Raw genomic sequence first — 19,252 nt, 5'->3', positions numbered from 1 at the left:
CTCAAGAACCACTCCGAGGTTAGTAAAAACGCCCGAGAGGCCAACTGAAGCTGTGGTTACAAAAAATTAACATGAATCCTACCTCTGGTCCATAGGTCCATGGTGTTTGCCGCTGGTCCTGGGACTGGATGCTCACAACTCTCTTGTTGGACGTAAAGGAGGTACTATTTGGGACCGTGCCTAAGAAAGATTAACAAGATGTTGGTTTACGTTACATTTAGACTTCTGCATATCAGTACAGTCAGAGAAGCAGGTAGCAGGAAAGGAATTCCATAGTCTAGCTGTTTCAAAGGAAGAAACTATTACAGTAGAAAGCTTTCTGGCATTTAGGGACCTCCACAGTGAAGGGGTGTGATTTTGTTGCTAAACGGGTTTGTCGGGGATATGTACATCGAAGGGGGGGGCACAAGTGCAACGAATTCATCAGAACACATTCTATTGAAATACTTGTAAAAGAGGCACAGAGATGCAACATTGCGGCGATGGGACAGAGGATGGAACTTAGTTGACAAAGTGGGACATATTAGATTGAAGACTCTTTTTTGGATTCTGTTCAAGAGGGAGAGACTAGTGCTAGCTGCACTAACCCAGATGTGGCAACAATACTCCATGCATGGGCGAATGGTGGCCTTGTGCAGTATATGATTTCAAAAGATGCGTTTCAGCTGAAAACACTATCACATACGTATTGAAGTTAATATAAATTTCCAAAATTACAAAAAATGATCACGTAGAAGATCTGCTTGACGAAAACAACATAGATATTAGTGGTCTACCATTTTCTATCATGAGATAGCAGATTACCAAGGACGTGTAGAGGGAGTGGGGGGGGGCTAGGAGTGCCCAAACACATGCCACTTTTACTAGTGCCCTTTTCAGAGGAATATATTATGGGCTTGCCCCCACCATTACTATATTTTTGCCCCCCCCCCATTTGAGCACCTGCCCTAAAAAAAACTCTCTGCACATCACTGCAGATTACAATTTTTTTTTAAATCAAAGACTGCAGTTATCTCCCCTGGATTTTAAGAATGGTTCAACATTAACAATTACGATAAAATAGACGATCACATAACCTAAAACATCGTTGGTTAACAGAAGCATTGGCATCGATCAAGTCAATGACCCGAATGTCTAACTCTCGAACTTAGGGAAAAAGCAACAATAAAAATGCAGTAGTATTAGGTATTACTATTTATAAATTTATTTACTCTAAAAAAAAAATAGGGAAATAATGAATGTTCACAACATAGTCTTTCACTCTTACTCAGGGTCCAAAAAAGAGTTTCATATCTCATATCTCATATTTCATATCTCATAAGTCCCGAAACCTCCGTCCCATTGCCGCAATGTTGCATCCTTGTGCCTGTTTTTTAATGAAATGTGCTCTGATGAACTCTTACTACTTGTGCCTCCACAATATACATACTCTTGATTAACTTGAAAAGCAGCAAAATCCCACCCTCTTTTGATGCACACGTTATCAGCTATCCTTCAGACCCAAATCTTAAAATTACCTCAGCTGGCACCAAGCAGATTGTAAGTATAGCCTCCAAAATAAAAAAAAAGTATATATTGTGATTAAGTCACACATTGGAATGAAGTACTTTCTTTTGGGAGGACGGGTAAGGCAGAATTAAATGATAAAAGCAAAACACAATATCAGATTTATTAAATTGTTAATGTAACTTTACTGTGGAGCAACACGTAGAGTCCATGAACGACGCTTCTTTCTTAGAACTGCACGCCTGTGGAACTCTGTTCCGCTTGCCTGTTTCCCTCCCGACTTCAACCTGGATGTCTTCAAATCCAACACAAACAAATTCCTGATGAACCGCACCCTTAAGTAATGAGACCTTGTCAAATCTCCAATACTAACTATTACTACAATACTATCCCATTGATTACTGTACACACAATAACCCCTATCCCCGAGTGGCCCTTGGGCCTTGATAAGTGGTAAAGTCCATGTAAAAAAAAAAAAAAAAAAAATGTGACTTACACCAGGAACCAAGAAAGGGAAGAGAAAAGAAAATCTTTTGTCTATAGATGGCTTCTTAATATACATATAACATTAATTTTCATATGAAGACCGTGATAGTTGTGAAAAGGTCGAATGGGACAGCCGAGATAGAGAATAGACAGCGAAGATTACAATTGAAGTCAGGAGTTTGAACAGATATTTTTTTAAATGTTGAGGTCCTTAGTTTGATGAAGGGAGATTCAAGTGGATTGTAGCTTTTGTTTGTTAGTGTTTCTCTCTTTTATTCAAACAGGCCAATTGGAACAACAATTATCCGAGACACAGAAGCAAAACCAGACACTCCAAAATGAAATGCAACAATTACAACAGCAACTGCAAGAAGCACAGTTTGAAACGTCACATTTATCAGAAAGAATTTCGCAAATGCAAGAGATAGACCAGCAAGTAAGTTTTTTTTTTTATTTTCATATATAATATATATATAAAAAAATTTAGCCATAAATACCGGCGTCACCTGGAATAGAGTAAACTCATATAATTGTTTGCACATTTTATAACTCATACAGAAAAAGAAATAAAATTTTAGCTTTTGAAATTTTTGGATGAGGATTGATTATTCTTATTATTTGGATTCTTTAAACTACTGTTCTCATCTTGAGTGTTATTTTCACAACGTTTCAGCTGATGTAACCTTCGACCTTCCTCAGGTGTACCTTGTCGAACTTGTAAGTCTTTAAATAATAAATAGTAGTGAAATATTTTATTGTCAATAAGATAATACAACAATAACAAATGACAATTGGCTAGTCAGAATCAAAGTTTCATTTTCAACTAAATTGTACTTGACCTTTAACCTCATCTGAATAACAATGAATGAGTAAAGAAAACTGTGGCCTAGATGATTTTATTTGTTGATCACATGATTTTATTTATTGATCACATGATGTTCTATAACAGACGTGATGTTCTATAACAGACGTGATGTTCTATAACAGACCCGAGGGGTAAAGCAATTGCTTTGGATATGTGTACATTTGAATTGTACATCATTTTTTTCTTCGTTTGTCTCTTTTGTAGATCCGAATGGAGTTTGCAAATGAAAAAGCGTCCATTCTTGCCAGCGAGGAAGCTCAGAAGATGCAACTGACCACACAACTGAACCAATTACAGGAAGAATGTAACCGATTGGCCAATCAGATTCAAGAAGACATGAAAGAACGAGATCATCTATACCAACAATTCCAACGTGCGGAACAAAACATTGTGAGTGAATTCACAACAATTTGATGCCGTCATCATCACCATCATCACCATCATCCTCATCTTATTATGCTTTCTAAGAGCTTGCAATCTCAGTATCCAAGCAGGAAGGTTTTGAAGAATAATTCTGTTCTAATTCCATTGCCTCTTGTTGATTACAGATGACATACTGTAGAACCCTGGGATACGGTGGCCCTGGGATACATCTTTTTAAGGTTATGATGTGGAATACAATGTTTTTCCAACCCTTCGTTACGGTATTTTCCCGGCCTTATGGTGTTATTTATGTTCTTTGATTATATACGTGTGTATTATATACGGTACTGTATTTTGTTACCAAGTTTTAATATGTACTGTATGAAATTTTGCTTAAGCCCTGCCATACAGCGATTTCATCTTACGATCCCAACCCCGGAATGGATTAATGTCGTATCCCAGGGTTCTATTGTAATCATGTTGACACACTGGTTCTTGTTAGATCATGAAAGTTAAGCAACGTTGAGTCTGGTCATTACCACTCAGATGGGTAACCATTTAGGAACACCAGGTGCTGCATATGAGAGAATGCTAACATATCCCTGCAAAACACTAACATCATCTTCCCTGACAATGATATACATTTCAAACAATTTTTACAGTTCCTAGGTCATTCTCTCAGCTATATTTGAAAAAAAAATTTTCAATTTTCGTTCAGTAAAACAAAAGTTATAATAAAATTACTGGTGTTCAAAAGTTCTCAGAATCTTAGGAACAAAGAGACGTGTTTTTTTTTTTTGATTGGCTGTTGGTTACCATAACAACTAAATCTGTTATACTACCTCAAATCGGCTGAGAATGGCGGTGATATAACAGGATATATAAAAAAAGTATCGCTAATAATTCACTGCTGTCCCGATCTGTCACCCAGCTGTACTGCCATTAATAATTCACAGGTAACAAGTGTAATAAAGAAAGAAAATTTTATTTCAAAGCAAAGCCTGGAAAAATCATGGATTACATAGAAAAATGTGAGCATGAAAAGTAATATGGTTAAGATTAAACATGGAAAAGTAAAAGGACTAGTTGTAAAAACTGGAAAAGAAAAAAGCAAGATATTCTAGTAAAAAATATAATAAATTTATAACTTAAAATATTGCAGCATTAAATAAGAATTGATTATATAATGTTAAATTGATTATATAATGTTAAATTGATTATATAATGTTAAATTGAATTTTTAAAAAAATTCTCAATGCTGCAATATTTTAAGTTATAAATTTATTATATTTTTTACTAGAATATCTTGTCCTTTTCTTTTCCAGTTTTAACAACTAGTCCTTTTACTTTTCCATTTTTAAGCTTAACCATATTACTTTTCATGCTCGTATTTTTTGTGTAATATTAAATATATTAAATGTTTACTGTCAGATATTCCATGGTAATTCTAAGATTACGTTACTGCTTTTACTCACCAGAATTTCTGGCATGATGAAAGTTGTACCAGGATTTTCCACATTTTTTTATGGAAATCTCTCCAGATAAGACATGAAGCCACTTGATGTAAGAAGCTACCAAGAATGAAAAATAATTATTGCAAAGATAAGAAATGCCTACTGGCCTTAGTCTTTAAAAGACCAAGGCTGTAGGTAGGAGGAAAATGGTCAACAGATAAAGAGTTCTACAAAATTTGGAAAGAAATTCCTATAATCAAATGAGCTGAAACAAAGAAAGCAGGGATTAGCTAAAATAATTCTGAAGAACACATGGCATAATAGTATTTACAAAAAAGATTGAGACTAGCAACATCACAAGTGTGAGAGAAGTTGCAAAAAAAAAAAAAGGTGTGGGTCCAATGAAATTACAGATACGTTTCTGCACCTTAACAAGAACCCTCGACAGAGATTTACGAAGTGCTCAGATATTTAATAGCCTCATGTGTGTGAAAGTGTTTAGAGAGAACTGATTTTATGCGAAGCAGAAAGGAGGGAGACCACTAGACCAACAAGTTAAACGAGTTGGAACAAAAGAAGCAGGGAAACAGATCAGACAATTCTGCAGAAGACATAAAATAGCATTTATAAAAAAGATGTACACTAGGTGTCTGTGAGAGAGGATGCAGAGAAGAAAGCATCTGTTTGCAATTCTCTAATTCATAACAAGTTCACGTCTGTCATCTGTTTTTTGTTCCATTGTTTCTTTGTCCTCTTTGTTTACGAATCTGCTTTTGCTAAATATCCGTACTTCAAATCGCTGTTTGAACCCAGTTGAAATGAACAGATCTCGGTTTGAGGAAGCACCCCACTTTGACAAGCTTCTGGAACTGACTTCCACTCCTGACCTGAAATGGAAGACCTGCATCAGATCTGTTGCCAAAAATCACTGGAAAAATGGTGGGATCATTCTACCTCTCCAGAAAGTATCTCACTCTACTTGTACAAGAGTCCAGTACATCCTACTTGTTAAACATCCACATCAATCACTTGTCTAGCTACAACCACTGTCAACTATTTCCCTCACTCTCTATCTGTGTCTAAAACTAAAAAAAAATTCCATGAACAGAGTTCCTTTCCTAGAACTGTCCATCTATGGAACACAATAACCTGGAGCTACTTTCCATCTGGCTATAACATGGTCATTTTCAAGTTTAATGTAAATAAGTTCTTGTTGAGCTGTCCTTTTATGTAATTATACCCTACCCAAGTTCCACCATTACTGATCATCTCAGTGTTGTTTCACCATCAATCTAACCCTTATCCTAGAGTGGCCTCCAGGCCTTAATAAGCAGTAACCCCGAAGTAAATTATATCCATGACATTTATTGCGTGGATTACACAAACCCCCCAAAAAATAGTATCTTCTGTCTTGACAAATAGGAATAGTGTTTGTTTTTTTGTTGTTTTTTTTTTTTTTTACATGGGGGGGGGGGTCACCGCTTATAAAGGCCTGAAGGCCATTCAGGGATAAGGGTTAATGAATGTAAGGTGGTAGTGAAGTAAACGAGGATGGAATACTGTTGCCATATCTGGGCAGGAGCTGCTAAAAACAGCCTATCCTGCCTTGACAGAGTACAAAATAGACTTCGTGGCTTAGTGGGGGATGCCCTTTTCTCTACCCTGCAACCTCTCTCCCACAGGAGAGACGTTGCGAGCCTATCTTTGTTTTATCGTTATTTCCATGGCAGATGCTCGTCTGAACTCCAGTCTCTGGTCCCCCCTCGCCAATCTTTCACGAAAAACACCCGTCTAGCTGAATCCACTGTGAAAAATTTCCCCCACTCTTTATCTGTGCCTAAATCAAAACGCGGATTCCATGAACAAAGCTTCTTTCCTAGAACTGCACGTCTGTGGAACTCTGTTCCGTCTGCCTGCTTCCCTCCGGACTACAACTTGGATGTCTTCAAGTCCAATGTTAACAAATTCCTAATGAACCGCCCCCTTAAGTAAACACTTCAGCAAATCTCCTCACTAAATTAATGTACTTGCAATAACCCTTATCCCTGAGTGGCTTCCGGGCCTTGATAAGTGGTGATCACTGTGTAAAAAAAAAAAAAAAAAAGATCATGATTTCTACTTCTGAAGCAACAGACAGTTAAATTAATCTTTTTTTTTCTCCTTTCAATTCAGAATGAATTACAAGCGCAGGTTCAAGCCTCCAACGCAGCCGTTGAAGAATTACAAAAAAATTTGATTGAGAGAAGTGAGCAGACGTCAAAGTTGGCCGGAGAGAAAATTGGTTTAGAAGTTCGTGCAGCTGAGTTGGAAGAAATTCGAGATCGTATGTTGTCTATATTTTTTTTTTAAATTTATTCTTTAAAATTCTCCTTAACTGACTTTATTTTTTTTTTTTTTATCATTTTGCAGCAATGTGCTCGTGGAGATGAGCATAAATGTATAGTTTCATGTCATTAATTGGCTTTCTACTATGATTTAAAAAAAGAATTATTTAGTATATTTATGCATAAATTGTTCACGTGATATATTACTTATGTTAACAATAAGTAGATTTGAAAACACTTTTTAAAGATCGTGTGAAGCTGGCCTAATGGTTATCGTACTTAACTCGCTGTCTTTAGGTCTTGATTTTTGATCTCAGCTTGAGTATTTTTTTTTTTTTTTTACTTACAAAAAATGAACTAAAGAGAAAAATAATTACACACTTTAGAAAACATTTATTTTGAATAGAATTTCAAGATAAATTAGAAAACTTTAAATGTCATGAAATGATAAAATCATTTTTATTTACTTTGTGTTTCATTCCAATATTTCGCTAAAAAAGTTAGCTTCATCAGGGTTTTTGGTCCAGTCCGTATTTTAATTTCTAATTTATCTTTAAATTTTATTCAAAATAAATGTCTTCTAAAGTGTGTAATTAATTTTCACTTCATATTCATGCCCGGAGCTGGAGCGATGCACACGTTAAAATAACTGACAGCACATACATTTAAATTTTTCTTCTCCAAGGATTACCTCCTCCTCATAACAACAAAATGAAGAAAATAAAAATACGGACTGGATCTAAAACCCTGATGAAGCTAATTTTTTAGCGAAATATTAGAATAAAACACCAAAGTAAATAAAAATGGTTTTATTATTTCATGACATTTAAAGTTTTGTGATTTATCTTGAAATTCTATAAAAAATGAATTGTTTAGAAAAAACATAATATTCGCATGCACATGTCTCAGTTTCTTTCGATTTTCTTTTTTTTACTTCATTTTTTTTTACTTCATTTTTTTTTTACTTCATTTTTTTTTTTTACTTCATTTTTTTTTTAATTCATTTTTTTTTACTTCATTTTTTTACTTCATTTATATTTTTACTTCATTTATATTTTTACTTCATTTTTTTTACTTCATTTTTTTACTTCATTTATATTACTTCATTTTTGTTACTTCATTTTTTTACTTCATTTTTTTACTATATTTTTTACTTCATTTTTTTACTTCATTTTTTTACTTCATTTTTTTACTATATTTTTTACTTCATTTTTTTACCATATTTTTTACTTCATTTATATTTTTACTTCATTTTTTACTATATTTTTTACTTTATTTTTTTTACTTCATTTTTTACTTCATTTTTTACTTCATTTTTTTTACTTCATTCAAATGAAGTAAAAAATGAAGTAAAAAAATGAAGTCTTTTTTACTTCATTTTTTTTACTTCATTTTTTTACTTCATTTTTTTACTATATTTTTTACTTCATTTTTTTACTTCATTTTTTTACTATATTTTTTACTTCATTTATATTTTTACTTCATTTTTTACTATATTTTTTACTTTATTTTTTTTACTTCATTTTTTACTTCATTTTTTACTTCATTTTTTTTACTTCATTCAAATGAAGTAAAAAAATGAAGTCTTTTTTTACTTCATTTTTTTACTTCATTTTTTACTTCATTTGAATGAAGTAAAAAAAATGAAGTAAAAAATGAAGTCTTTTTTTACTTCATTTTTTTTACTTCATTTTTTTTACTTCATTTTTTTTACTTCATTTTTTTTACTTCATTTTTTTCACTTCATTTTCTTTTACTTCATTTTCTTTTACTTCATTTTTTTTACTTCATTTTTTTACTTCATTTTTTTTACTTCATTCAAATGAAGTAAAAAATGAAGTAAAAAAAATTAAGTCTTTTTTTTACTTCATTTTTTTTACTTCATTTTTCAAAGGAAATTACCGTTACTTTAATACCTATTTCTGTTTATAATGAATAAAAATTCTGCATTAACGAAAATATAATATTTATGCATATTTTTCGATCGGGTAATGCCATGCGGCCTGCTAGTATATATATAACAGTTGAGGATATACTTGTCAAATTGTTTATTTGAACTGCATTTATTCTGTTCATATTCCTTTTTTCTGAATCAGATTTTTTTTTTTTTTTTTTAATTTCTAGAATTAGAACAAGAAAAATCGGACCTCCTTACCAAAATCGAATCCCTGAAGAATCGGATTGAATTTGACAAAGAACCAGCCATTGCCTTTGAAAAAGAAAGTCAAAATCTCCAAGAAAAGGTGACTTTTTTCCTTATGTTTTTACTTTTTTTATCTATTTGTTTTTAGTCTTCTAAACTTATTAAATTTGTAAACGTTTAAAAATTGCAGGCTTCACTTTGTTTTTCTTCAATAATTTGCCATAAAAATCCTCATTCGATTAAAAGATATGTCAAACAAATGTATTTACTAAATGAAATATTTGATAAAGTATGAATATTAGATTTAGATTAAAACATGTAAACATTTTGTTTCCGTGCTAGTCTAAAAACAGAATCTTTAACTTCAAAAAAGTTCTGTGTCGATAAAGTTATCTGATATGACCCAAATGAGATTGGATAACTTATTATTCTTTACCTAATGTTTACATATTTAAAATGTGTATTTCTCAATAGATTTTAACTCAAAATTATTTCTCATAAAAATAAAATATAAAAAAATCATAAAAATGTGTAACAAAATTTTTAATGCCTACACAGAATTTTTTTTTTTTTGCTATCCATTTGTACCATAATTTAGTGCCTTTGCCAATTTCACTTGAATTCAACCTATTCAGAAAACAAAAATACAGAAAAATCTTTATGATGTACGTACCCATCACGAAATGAAAATATCATATTCAAAAAATCATGTAAATTGATCAAATTGTTTTTTTTTTATTAAGAAAAGAATCTTTAAACGATTTTTAGCAATTAATACTATTATCATAGCCATAACAATGCTGATTTTGATTTCTATTTCTGGAGAGGTTGTTAAGGGGAGGTAACCAGTAATGAACTTTAAAACTGGTAAAGTGAGAAATGCCATTCTTGTTTCTTTATATTTAAAAAAATTTTTTATACATAGACATGACAGAAAAGAATAGACACTCATAGAAACAGTTTATTTCAATAAATATATAATTTATAAAACAAAATCAAAAATAAATGGTCACAAATTTAATAACTAATACTTGGTTGACATTCCCTTTGCTATTTTTAATGCCAGGACTCTTCTAGACATGGCATTAATTGGTTAACGAATATCATCTTGAGGAATTTCTAGCCATGTCCGACACAATAATGCTAAAAGTTCAGACTTAGAAGATGGCTTTCTTTTTATTTTTGTGAAGGTTCTGGTCTAATATGTCCCAAAGATTTTCAATTAGGTTCATATTCTGGGACTGACTTGGCCATGGAAATTTATTAATCCCATTTTGGCTCAAGCAATGTTGTGCCACCCTAGCAGAGTCACAAGGAGCTCCGTCTTATATAAATAGAGATTTAACTTGGTTTATTTTACCACTTGAGAATATTGGTAGGAATCCTTCTTGTAATATTGAAACATATTTAGCAGAATTGATGTTTCCTTCGCTCTCCACCAGATCTGAGCAACCATCACTCCAAATTGAACCCCCATACCATAACCGAAAAGCACCCATGTTTCGGCATTGGCTGCAGTCTTTTTAAGTCAAAATCTTGCTGTCGGGAAATAAAGCAAATCATGACTCATCAGAGAAAATGACAAAAATGTCCAAAAGATCTTTTCTGCACTTGACATTGGCAGGACAAAGAAGAGGTTCCTTCTCACAGCTCTACCATGTTCTGGGACTGACACCAGCTTGTGTTGCAATGTCAGACCACCTTGATGTTGACCCATGATTTGTCCGCACAGAAATTCTGATAGGTCTGATGCTCCTTTGGTTCGTGGCATGCTTCAATGTTGTTAGATGCAATTTTAACGAGATACTCTGTTATTGCAGCACTGTAAATATAAATGAACGTATATTCTTAAGAAAAATATTTATTTTAGTGTCTATTCTTTTCTGTCGTGTCTGTGTATATAAAAAAAAAAACTACTAAACCAATATATGCAATATGACATTTTTAATCTGTGATTGATATGTACATCATAAAGATTTTTTTGTATTTTTAAAAAAAATTTTATTCGGTTGAATTCTGAACAAGCAACTTCATTTTTTTTATATATATATATATATATATTTTTTTTTTCTAAATTATATTTTCACCCCAAACAAGGCACATTGTCACTTTGGTGTAGGGGGGGATGCTATCAGGGTCAACAGCTACTGAGGTACTATGTAGGGAGTTGGGCAGCAAGATGTCGGTTCACGTTACACTTGAACTTCTGCATATCAGTACAGTTCGGGAAGCAGGGACCTGGAATGGAATGCCGTATTGGCTGCTGTGTTTTTAAGTCAAAATCTTTGATAGAATTTCGGATTACAGTCAAGATTGTTTGCTCTTTTTAACTTCCGGTTTCTACTGTTAATTTGATTGAATAATTAGATATGGTCAGGCTGATAAGAAAGCCATTCTTACTGTGGGGAAAGAGTGTGCTTTTATGTTTAGTGACATAATCAGAAAGGATTATATTTGGCTTGGCAATGTTGTGTCATTTATGGAATACAAACCAGAAGTCCAAAAAAAAAAAAAAAGGCGTAAAATCTCTTGACTTTACATGAATTTAAAATTAACGTTTCCTAGTTTATTTCATTTTTTGTGTTTTGGTTTGATTTTGTTTCTTTTTAGATCCAAGAATTAACTCTACAAATTTCCAAAGAGAAAGGAATTTCTAAGGCTCAAAAGGAGGAGATCAACAAACTTCTTCCAAAGTTGGATCAAATGGAAACTGAGAAATTCCAATTGGAAGAAGAAACAAAAGAAATGAAAGAGCACTTGATAACCCTCACACAAGAAAAGGTGAATGATTTTTAACTTAATTTTTTTTTTGCATTGTCACTTTTATTAAAATAACATGCACTGCTGCTAAAACTAAGCTTCTTTCCTTTAATAATTACAAAAAACCTTCTTAATCACCAATAGCTATGACTAATGATTCATTACCTGCTTCATTCAACTCTTCGGCTTAACATTCACAGGGACCATGAGTTGGAACAAGGGCATTGCTGCAGCTGCTGGAAGGAAGGTGGGCTCTCTTTATCATGCTAGAAAGTTACTTGCACCTAAAAGTATTCTGTACCTCTACAAGGCGACCATTCACCCATGTATGGAGTATTGTTGTTACATTTGGGCTGGTGCATTTGCTACTAGTCTCTTGCTCCTGGACAGGGTTAAAAAAAAAGAGCTGCCAACCTAATAGGTCCTGAACTGTCAGTTAGACTTCAGCCTCTGTCCGATCGATGAAATGTTGTATCTCTGCCTGTTTTACAAGTATTTTAAGTGGATGCTCCGATGAACTACAAGCCCTTGTACCCCCTCGACAAACTCGACAATCAGCAAAATCCCACCCCTACACAGTAGAGATCCCCAAATGCCAGAAAACCTTCTACTCTAATAGTTTCTTTTCCAGAACTGCTAGGCTTTCCTCGACTGTACTGACATGCAGAAGTTCAAGTGTAATGTAAACATACATGTTGCTGCTCAACTCCCTATATAGTATCCCTGTAACTTATGTCCCAGATAGTAGCCCCCTACATCAAAGTGGCACTGTGCCTTGTTTGGGGTGAAAATGCAAAAAAAAAAAAAATAAGAAAGAATAGAAAGCATGGAATATTGAAATTAGTACAAGACAACAGTTCAATCTAAATAAAAAAAAAAAGTACAGAAAAATTTTTATAATGTACATACCCAGCATGGAACAAAGGTGTCAGATTCCAAAAATCACATAAATTGATTAAGTCATTTTTTTTTTTTAAACTAAGAAAATCAAATTTTATGATGCAGTGAAGATGGTATGCCTCAGTCCTCCATCTTTAAACTTCACCACTGATTACCTACTCCTTAACAACCTCTCTAGAAATAGAGATCAAAATCAGGCTATGATTAATAGTAAATCGCTAAAAATCATAAAAATATGTAATTTTGAACATAATGTCGAGAATGTTTATTATAAATTTAAATCAAAATCCATTAAATGATTTTAACAAAATCTTTTGCGTTTAATGAGAATTTGAATAAAAAAAAAACAAAAAAAACAGCAAAATTTTGAAGAAATATTATTTTAATTATTTTTAATTTTTATTTTTTTTAAACGCAAAAGATTTTGGTAAAAATTTGTCTTAAAAAGAGATGATGTGACAAGAAAAATTGCTTATGTATTTTTTTTTAAATGTTAGTTTATTTGAAGCATGAAATATGGGGGATAGAACACCTAAAAAAATTTCTCTTATATTTTTAACGAAACCTACTTTTATTATGTAAGTTTATTTCATAATGAATAAATATCGAAAATTTCAGGAAAATATGACGATTATTTGATTGTTGCTAGATTTTTTTTTAAAACATTGGTATGTCTATGGCTTCAAAAACGTCACTACATAGGAACGTTGTTTTAAAGCATTGATAATGTAACACGATTTTTGTCTTGCATTTTCATTATTTTTGTATGCTGCAAAATTTTTTAAATGTTAGCAGTTTATTTGAAGCCTTTTCTTATAAATGGTAAAAAAGTTAGGATGATAATATTAAATTACAGTTACATTGTGTTACATACAGGGGGGGGTAAAACTGTAGCGTGCGTTGGAGGTACCTAAAGTTCTCTTATGCCTCTCAAACATTTTTGGAGTAGGTAGATAAAAAGAATGTATATTTACAAGAGAAGTGGTCAGAATTGTGTTTATAGTATTTGTTTTGTAATGTAAATAAGATATATCAGTAATCAATTTGATTATTTCTGTTATGATATGTTAAGGAAACGGTAATGTAATGTTGATTTTTTTTCTAAATGTGTATAAGTCAATTTAAACATTTCTTTATTGGCCATTAGTCTATAAAGATATTTCTAAACTTGTTTTATATATTAATGTCATTTTTAATACGCATCCGGATTTTTTTATGTTAGTTAGTAAAGAAGTTGAAAACATTGTTTCTCTCTCCCTAATTGACCATCTAAATATGCTATACATATCTTTCTTGTGGTCTCTTGGTCTTACTGGATTTCAGGACAAGAATTTATCTAGTCTAGTGGAGTATCCAGCTTTATGCTGTTATTTGAGGAGGATGAACCATTCCTCTTAAAAGTGAGGATTACTTAGCAATACCGACGATATACTACGTGATTTTTGGTCAGAGTTTATTTGTAAGGCAAAGTATCCTCATGACAGGTTATGCATGGAACGATGGCGATCCTCATCAGCTGATGCTCTTGGTTATTCTTGGTGGTCATTCCTAGAGAGCTCTACTCCTTGTTAAAATATTGAAGCTTTTTATGATAAAATTGAACAAATGCTGGGAGTAAATAGCCTTAGATGTTATACGTGCTGCTTTAGATGATTTCCCTAAAAGACTTTGTAGTGAAGGCTCGATGGAAACATTTTGAAAAATACTTATGCCATATTGTTAGTATTTGCTAATCCTTTTTTTGTAAAATAAATCTTAGTTTTATTTTATAACAGTATATAAAGATAGGCATAGAGATAGACAGAAATATCATGTAGTGTAAAATAGTCAGATGGGAAAACAGGCAAGCGGCAGAGAGTTCCACTGGCGTGCAGTTCTAAGAAAGAAGCTTTGCTCATGGAATCTACGTTTGGATTTAGGCACAGATAAAGAGTGGGGAAAATTATTGACAGTAGTTTCAGCCAGACGGGGGTTTCTCGTGAAAGATTGGCGAGGGGGGACAAGGGATTGGAGCTCAGACTAGCACCTGCCATGGAAATAACGATAAAACAAAGACAGCCTTGCAACGTCTCTTCTGTGGGAGAGAGGTTGCAGGGAAGACAAAAGGTTTACTTCATAAGATTGCTAGCTATGGTATAGCTGGAAAAGTCTTCTCAATTATTAAATCATTTCTTTCTGATAGGTTCATAAGAGTAGTAGTTGAGGGGCAAAAATCAGAAGCTCACAGTATTAATGCCGGTGTCCCTCAGGGATCCATCCTGGGCCCAACTCTTTTCCTGATCTACATTAATGATCTTCCAAATCACATCCTTACATCATTTGTAGACATTTATGCTGACGACACTACCATTTATGGTACCACATCTAAGACAGTAAACGACCAAGTTCTCTCCAATTCTCTCTCCTCTGATCTTGAGCACGTAGTACAATGGGGAAAGGAGTGGCTGGTTACTTTTAATGCATCTAAAACCAAGCTTCTCTCTTTACATCATCAACATTCTAATCCACATTTGGCATCAATTGAAATGAATGGCTCTCGTCTTCAGGAGGCCTCAAGTTTTGACAAGCTTCTGGGCTTGACCATTACTCCTGATCTTAAATGGAACACGTACATCAAATCTGTTGCCAAGGCCGCTGGAAAAATGGTGGGATCTTTCTATCGATCCGGTAAATATCTCACTGCTGATGCTATTCTCTATCTATATAAGAGCCAGGTACATCCAAGGATGGAATACTGTTGCCACATCTGGGCAGGAGCTGCTAGAAAGGACTTGTCCTGCCTTGATAGAGTTCAAAATAGACTTCGTAGCCTCGTAGGAGATGTCCTTTTCTCTTCCTTGCAACCTCTATCTCACAGAAGAGATGTTGCGAGTTTGTCTCTGATGTATCGTTATTTTCATGGAAAGTGTTCGACTGAGCTTCAATCTATGGTCCCCCCTCGCCAACCTTTCACAAGAAACACTCGTCTAGCTGTAAACACTATCAATAATTCCCCCCCACTCTTTATTTGTGCCTAAACCTAAACGTAGATTCCATGAACAAAGCTTCTTTCTTAGAACTGCACGCCTTTGGAATTGTCTTCCGTTTTCCTGCTTTCCGGCTGACTACAATATGGTTGTGTTCAAGTCTAAAGTAAATAAGTTCTTGATGAGCCGTTCCATATAAGTTATCAAATTTACCAAATTTTCATTACTAATGATTACTATATTGTCCAATTTCTACTGTACACTCTTTAACCCTTATCCTTGAGTGGCCTCTGGGCCTTGATAATGTGGTGATGCCTATGTAAAAAAAAAAAAAAAAAATATTTGGTTGTAAAAACAGAAGAATTTTCTATCCATTTTATTATGAAATGAACTTTTTTTTGTTTTACTCAACTTAAAGTTAAGAAATATTAAAACGCATTTCATTCCTATGTCCGCATTTTGCAATTTTAAATTACCACGTGACGTCAGCATCAGTCGGCCATATTGGCTAATCAACCGATGAAATCTCATATAGCCAAATGATTTTCTTTATAAAAAAAAAACTACTTGATGAATTTACGTGATTTTTGGAATATGACATTTTTGTTCCATTATAAAGATTTTTCTGCATTTTTTTTATTTAAATAATTGTAATTCTAAATAAGCACCAATTTTTCTTTTTAATTAAAAAAATAAATAATTAAAATTCTCATCAGAGAGTAGTAAAATAAATATTGTATAAAAAAATGTAAAATATTTTTTTTAATTATTTTTTTATCATACTTTTCCTCCTATCTTCTTTCATGTGACAATTGCTTAATTTAAATAATTAATAATGAATTGCTTAAAATTGTTTAAAAACAATTTTCTTTATAAAAAAAATGATTTTTGGAATATGACATTTTTCTTCTATGACAAGTACATAACTCAAAGATTTTTCTGCATTTGTTTTTTGGCTTTTGGTATAAACACTGAGGGATTGTACATATTTTTTTTCTTTTTTCGTCTTTCTGAAGATAAGGTAAACCTTGAAAATTTGAGAACTTAACACCATGATTCTATCGTTATGTTGGTAAATATTTTATAATTGAAAATTATTAAAATCTTTTAATATTGTTCTGTTTACCTGTCTTGTATGTAAGAGTGTTTTTCTACAAGACTGCATTGTCATCACCGCCTCTTCCTCTTGGATAGAGTCCCAAAAAAGAGCCTCCCATCTAATAGGTTCCGCCTTGTCAGCTAAGCTCCAACCCCTGTCGCATCCCTGTGCCTGCTTTTCAAGTATTTTAATGGAATGTGCTCTGATGAACTCATTGCACTTGTGCCCTTCAACATATATATCCCCAACAAACCTGCTTAGCAACAAAATCACACCCCTTCACTGCAGAGGTCCCTAAATAATAGAAAGCTTTCTACTTTAATAGTTACTTCACTCGAACAGCTAGACTTTGGAATTCCCTTACTGCTACCTGCTTCCCTAACTGTACTGATATGCTGAAGCTTAAATGTAATGTAAACCAACATCTTGTTAGTCTTTCTTATGCATGGTCCCAATTAGTAGCCCCTTACGTCATGGTTGGTCACATTCAATGCTGCTAAGACTAAGCTTGTTTCCTTCAATAACTACAAGAAACCTTCTCTACCACCAATAGCAATGGCCAAGAACACATTGCCTGAAAGTACTTCTTTTAAACTCCTCGGCCTAACGTTTACAGGTAATATGAACTGGAATAGATACATTGAGAGCATTGCCAAGGCTGCTGCAAGGAAGGTTGGCTCCCTCTACCGTGCTAGAAAACTACTTACGCCTGCCAGTATCCTATACCTCTATAAGGCAACCATTCGCCCATGTATGGAGTACTGTTGTCACATCTGGGCTGGTGCATCTGCTGCTTGTCTCTCACTCCTGGACAGGGTTCAAAAAAGAGTCGCCAACCTGATAGGTCCTGAACTGTCATCTAGGCTTCAACCTCTATCCCATCGACGAGATGTTGCATTCCTCTGCCTGTTCTACAAATACTTTAATGGTGAATGCTCTGACGAACTGCAAACACTTGTACCTCTCCGACGTAACTACCCCCGACAAACCCGACAAGCTACTAAGTCTCATCCCTTTACAGTAGAGATCCCTAGGTGCAAGAAAGCCTTTTACTCCAATAGTTTCTTCCCCAGAACTGCGGGTCTTTGGAACTCCCTCCCGGGATTCTGCTTTCCCAACTGTACTGATATGCAGAAGTTTAAGTGTAATGTTAACAAACATCTTTCTACTCTTCTCCCTTCATAATGACCCCGCTAATTAATTCCCTAATAGTAGCCCCCTGCTTCAAAGTGGCACTGTGCCTTGTTTGGGGTGAAAATTGAATAAAAAAAAAAATAAAATAAAATAATAATAATTAGTAATAAATAATAATAATAATTAGTAATAAATAATAATAATTATAATTAGTAATAAATAATAATAATAATTAGTAATAAATAATAATAATAATTAGTAATAAATAATAATAATAATAATTAGTAATAAATAAATAATAATAATTAGTAATAAATAATAATAATAATTAGTAACAAATAATAATAATAATTAGTAATAAATAATAATAATAATTAGTAATAAATAATAATAATTAGTAATAAATAATAATAATCAGTAATAAATAATAATAATAATTAGTAATAAATAATAATAATAATTAGTAATAAATACTAATAATTAGTAACAAATAATAATAATAATTAGTAATAAATAATAATAATAATAATTAGTAATAAATAATAATAATAATTAGTAATAAATAATAATAATAATAATTAGTAATAAATAATAATAATAATAATTAGTAATAAATAATAATAATAATTAGTAATAAATAATAATAATAATAATTAGTAATAAATAATAATAATAATTAGTAATAAATAATAATAATTAGTAATAAATAATAATAATAATAATTAGTAATAAATAATAATAATTAGTAATAAATAATAATAATTCGTAATAAATAATAATAATAATAATTAGTAATAAATAATAATAATAATTAGTAACAAATAATAATAATAATTAGTAATAAATAATAATAATAATAATTAGTAATAAATAATAATAATAATTAGTAACAAATAATAATAATAATTAGTAATAAATAATAATAATAATAATTAGTAATAAATAATAATAATTAGTAACAACTAATAATAATGATTAGTCATAAATAATAATAATAATAATTAGTAATAAATAATAATAATAATTAGTAATAAATAATAATAATAATTAGTAATAAATAAAAATAATTATAATTAGTAATAAATATTAACAATAATTAGTAATAAATAATAATAATAATAAGTAATAAATAATAATAATAATTAGTAATAAATAATAATAATAATAATAATAATTAGTAATAAATAATAATAATAATAATAATTAGTAATAAATAATAATAATAATTAGTAATAAATAATAATAATAATAA

At 32.0% G+C, this 19,252-nt stretch overlaps 1 protein-coding gene across 11 annotated transcripts in view; it reads left to right on the top strand.

The window, feature by feature from the left end:
* LOC145240051 (uncharacterized) overlaps positions 1 to 19,252 on the top strand; it is a 144,092-nt gene that overhangs the window by 92,252 nt on the left and 32,588 nt on the right. For all 11 annotated transcript variants that reach the window (XM_080103669.1, XM_080103670.1, XM_080103673.1 and 8 more), the window contains exons 9-13: positions 2,277 to 2,428; positions 3,062 to 3,247; positions 6,847 to 6,997; positions 9,123 to 9,241; positions 11,752 to 11,922. In XM_080103669.1, coding sequence (XP_079959795.1) covers positions 2,277 to 2,428; positions 3,062 to 3,247; positions 6,847 to 6,997; positions 9,123 to 9,241; positions 11,752 to 11,922 — 779 coding nt within the window. The remainder of the gene's footprint in view (positions 1 to 2,276; positions 2,429 to 3,061; positions 3,248 to 6,846; positions 6,998 to 9,122; positions 9,242 to 11,751; positions 11,923 to 19,252) is intronic.

Source organism: Euprymna scolopes, chromosome 19, assembly GCF_053919585.1.
Source record: "Euprymna scolopes isolate OS-2025 chromosome 19, ASM5391958v1, whole genome shotgun sequence".
NCBI lineage: Eukaryota > Metazoa > Mollusca > Cephalopoda > Sepiida > Sepiolidae > Euprymna > Euprymna scolopes.
This window is presented reverse-complemented; position numbering and strand designations above follow the sequence as displayed.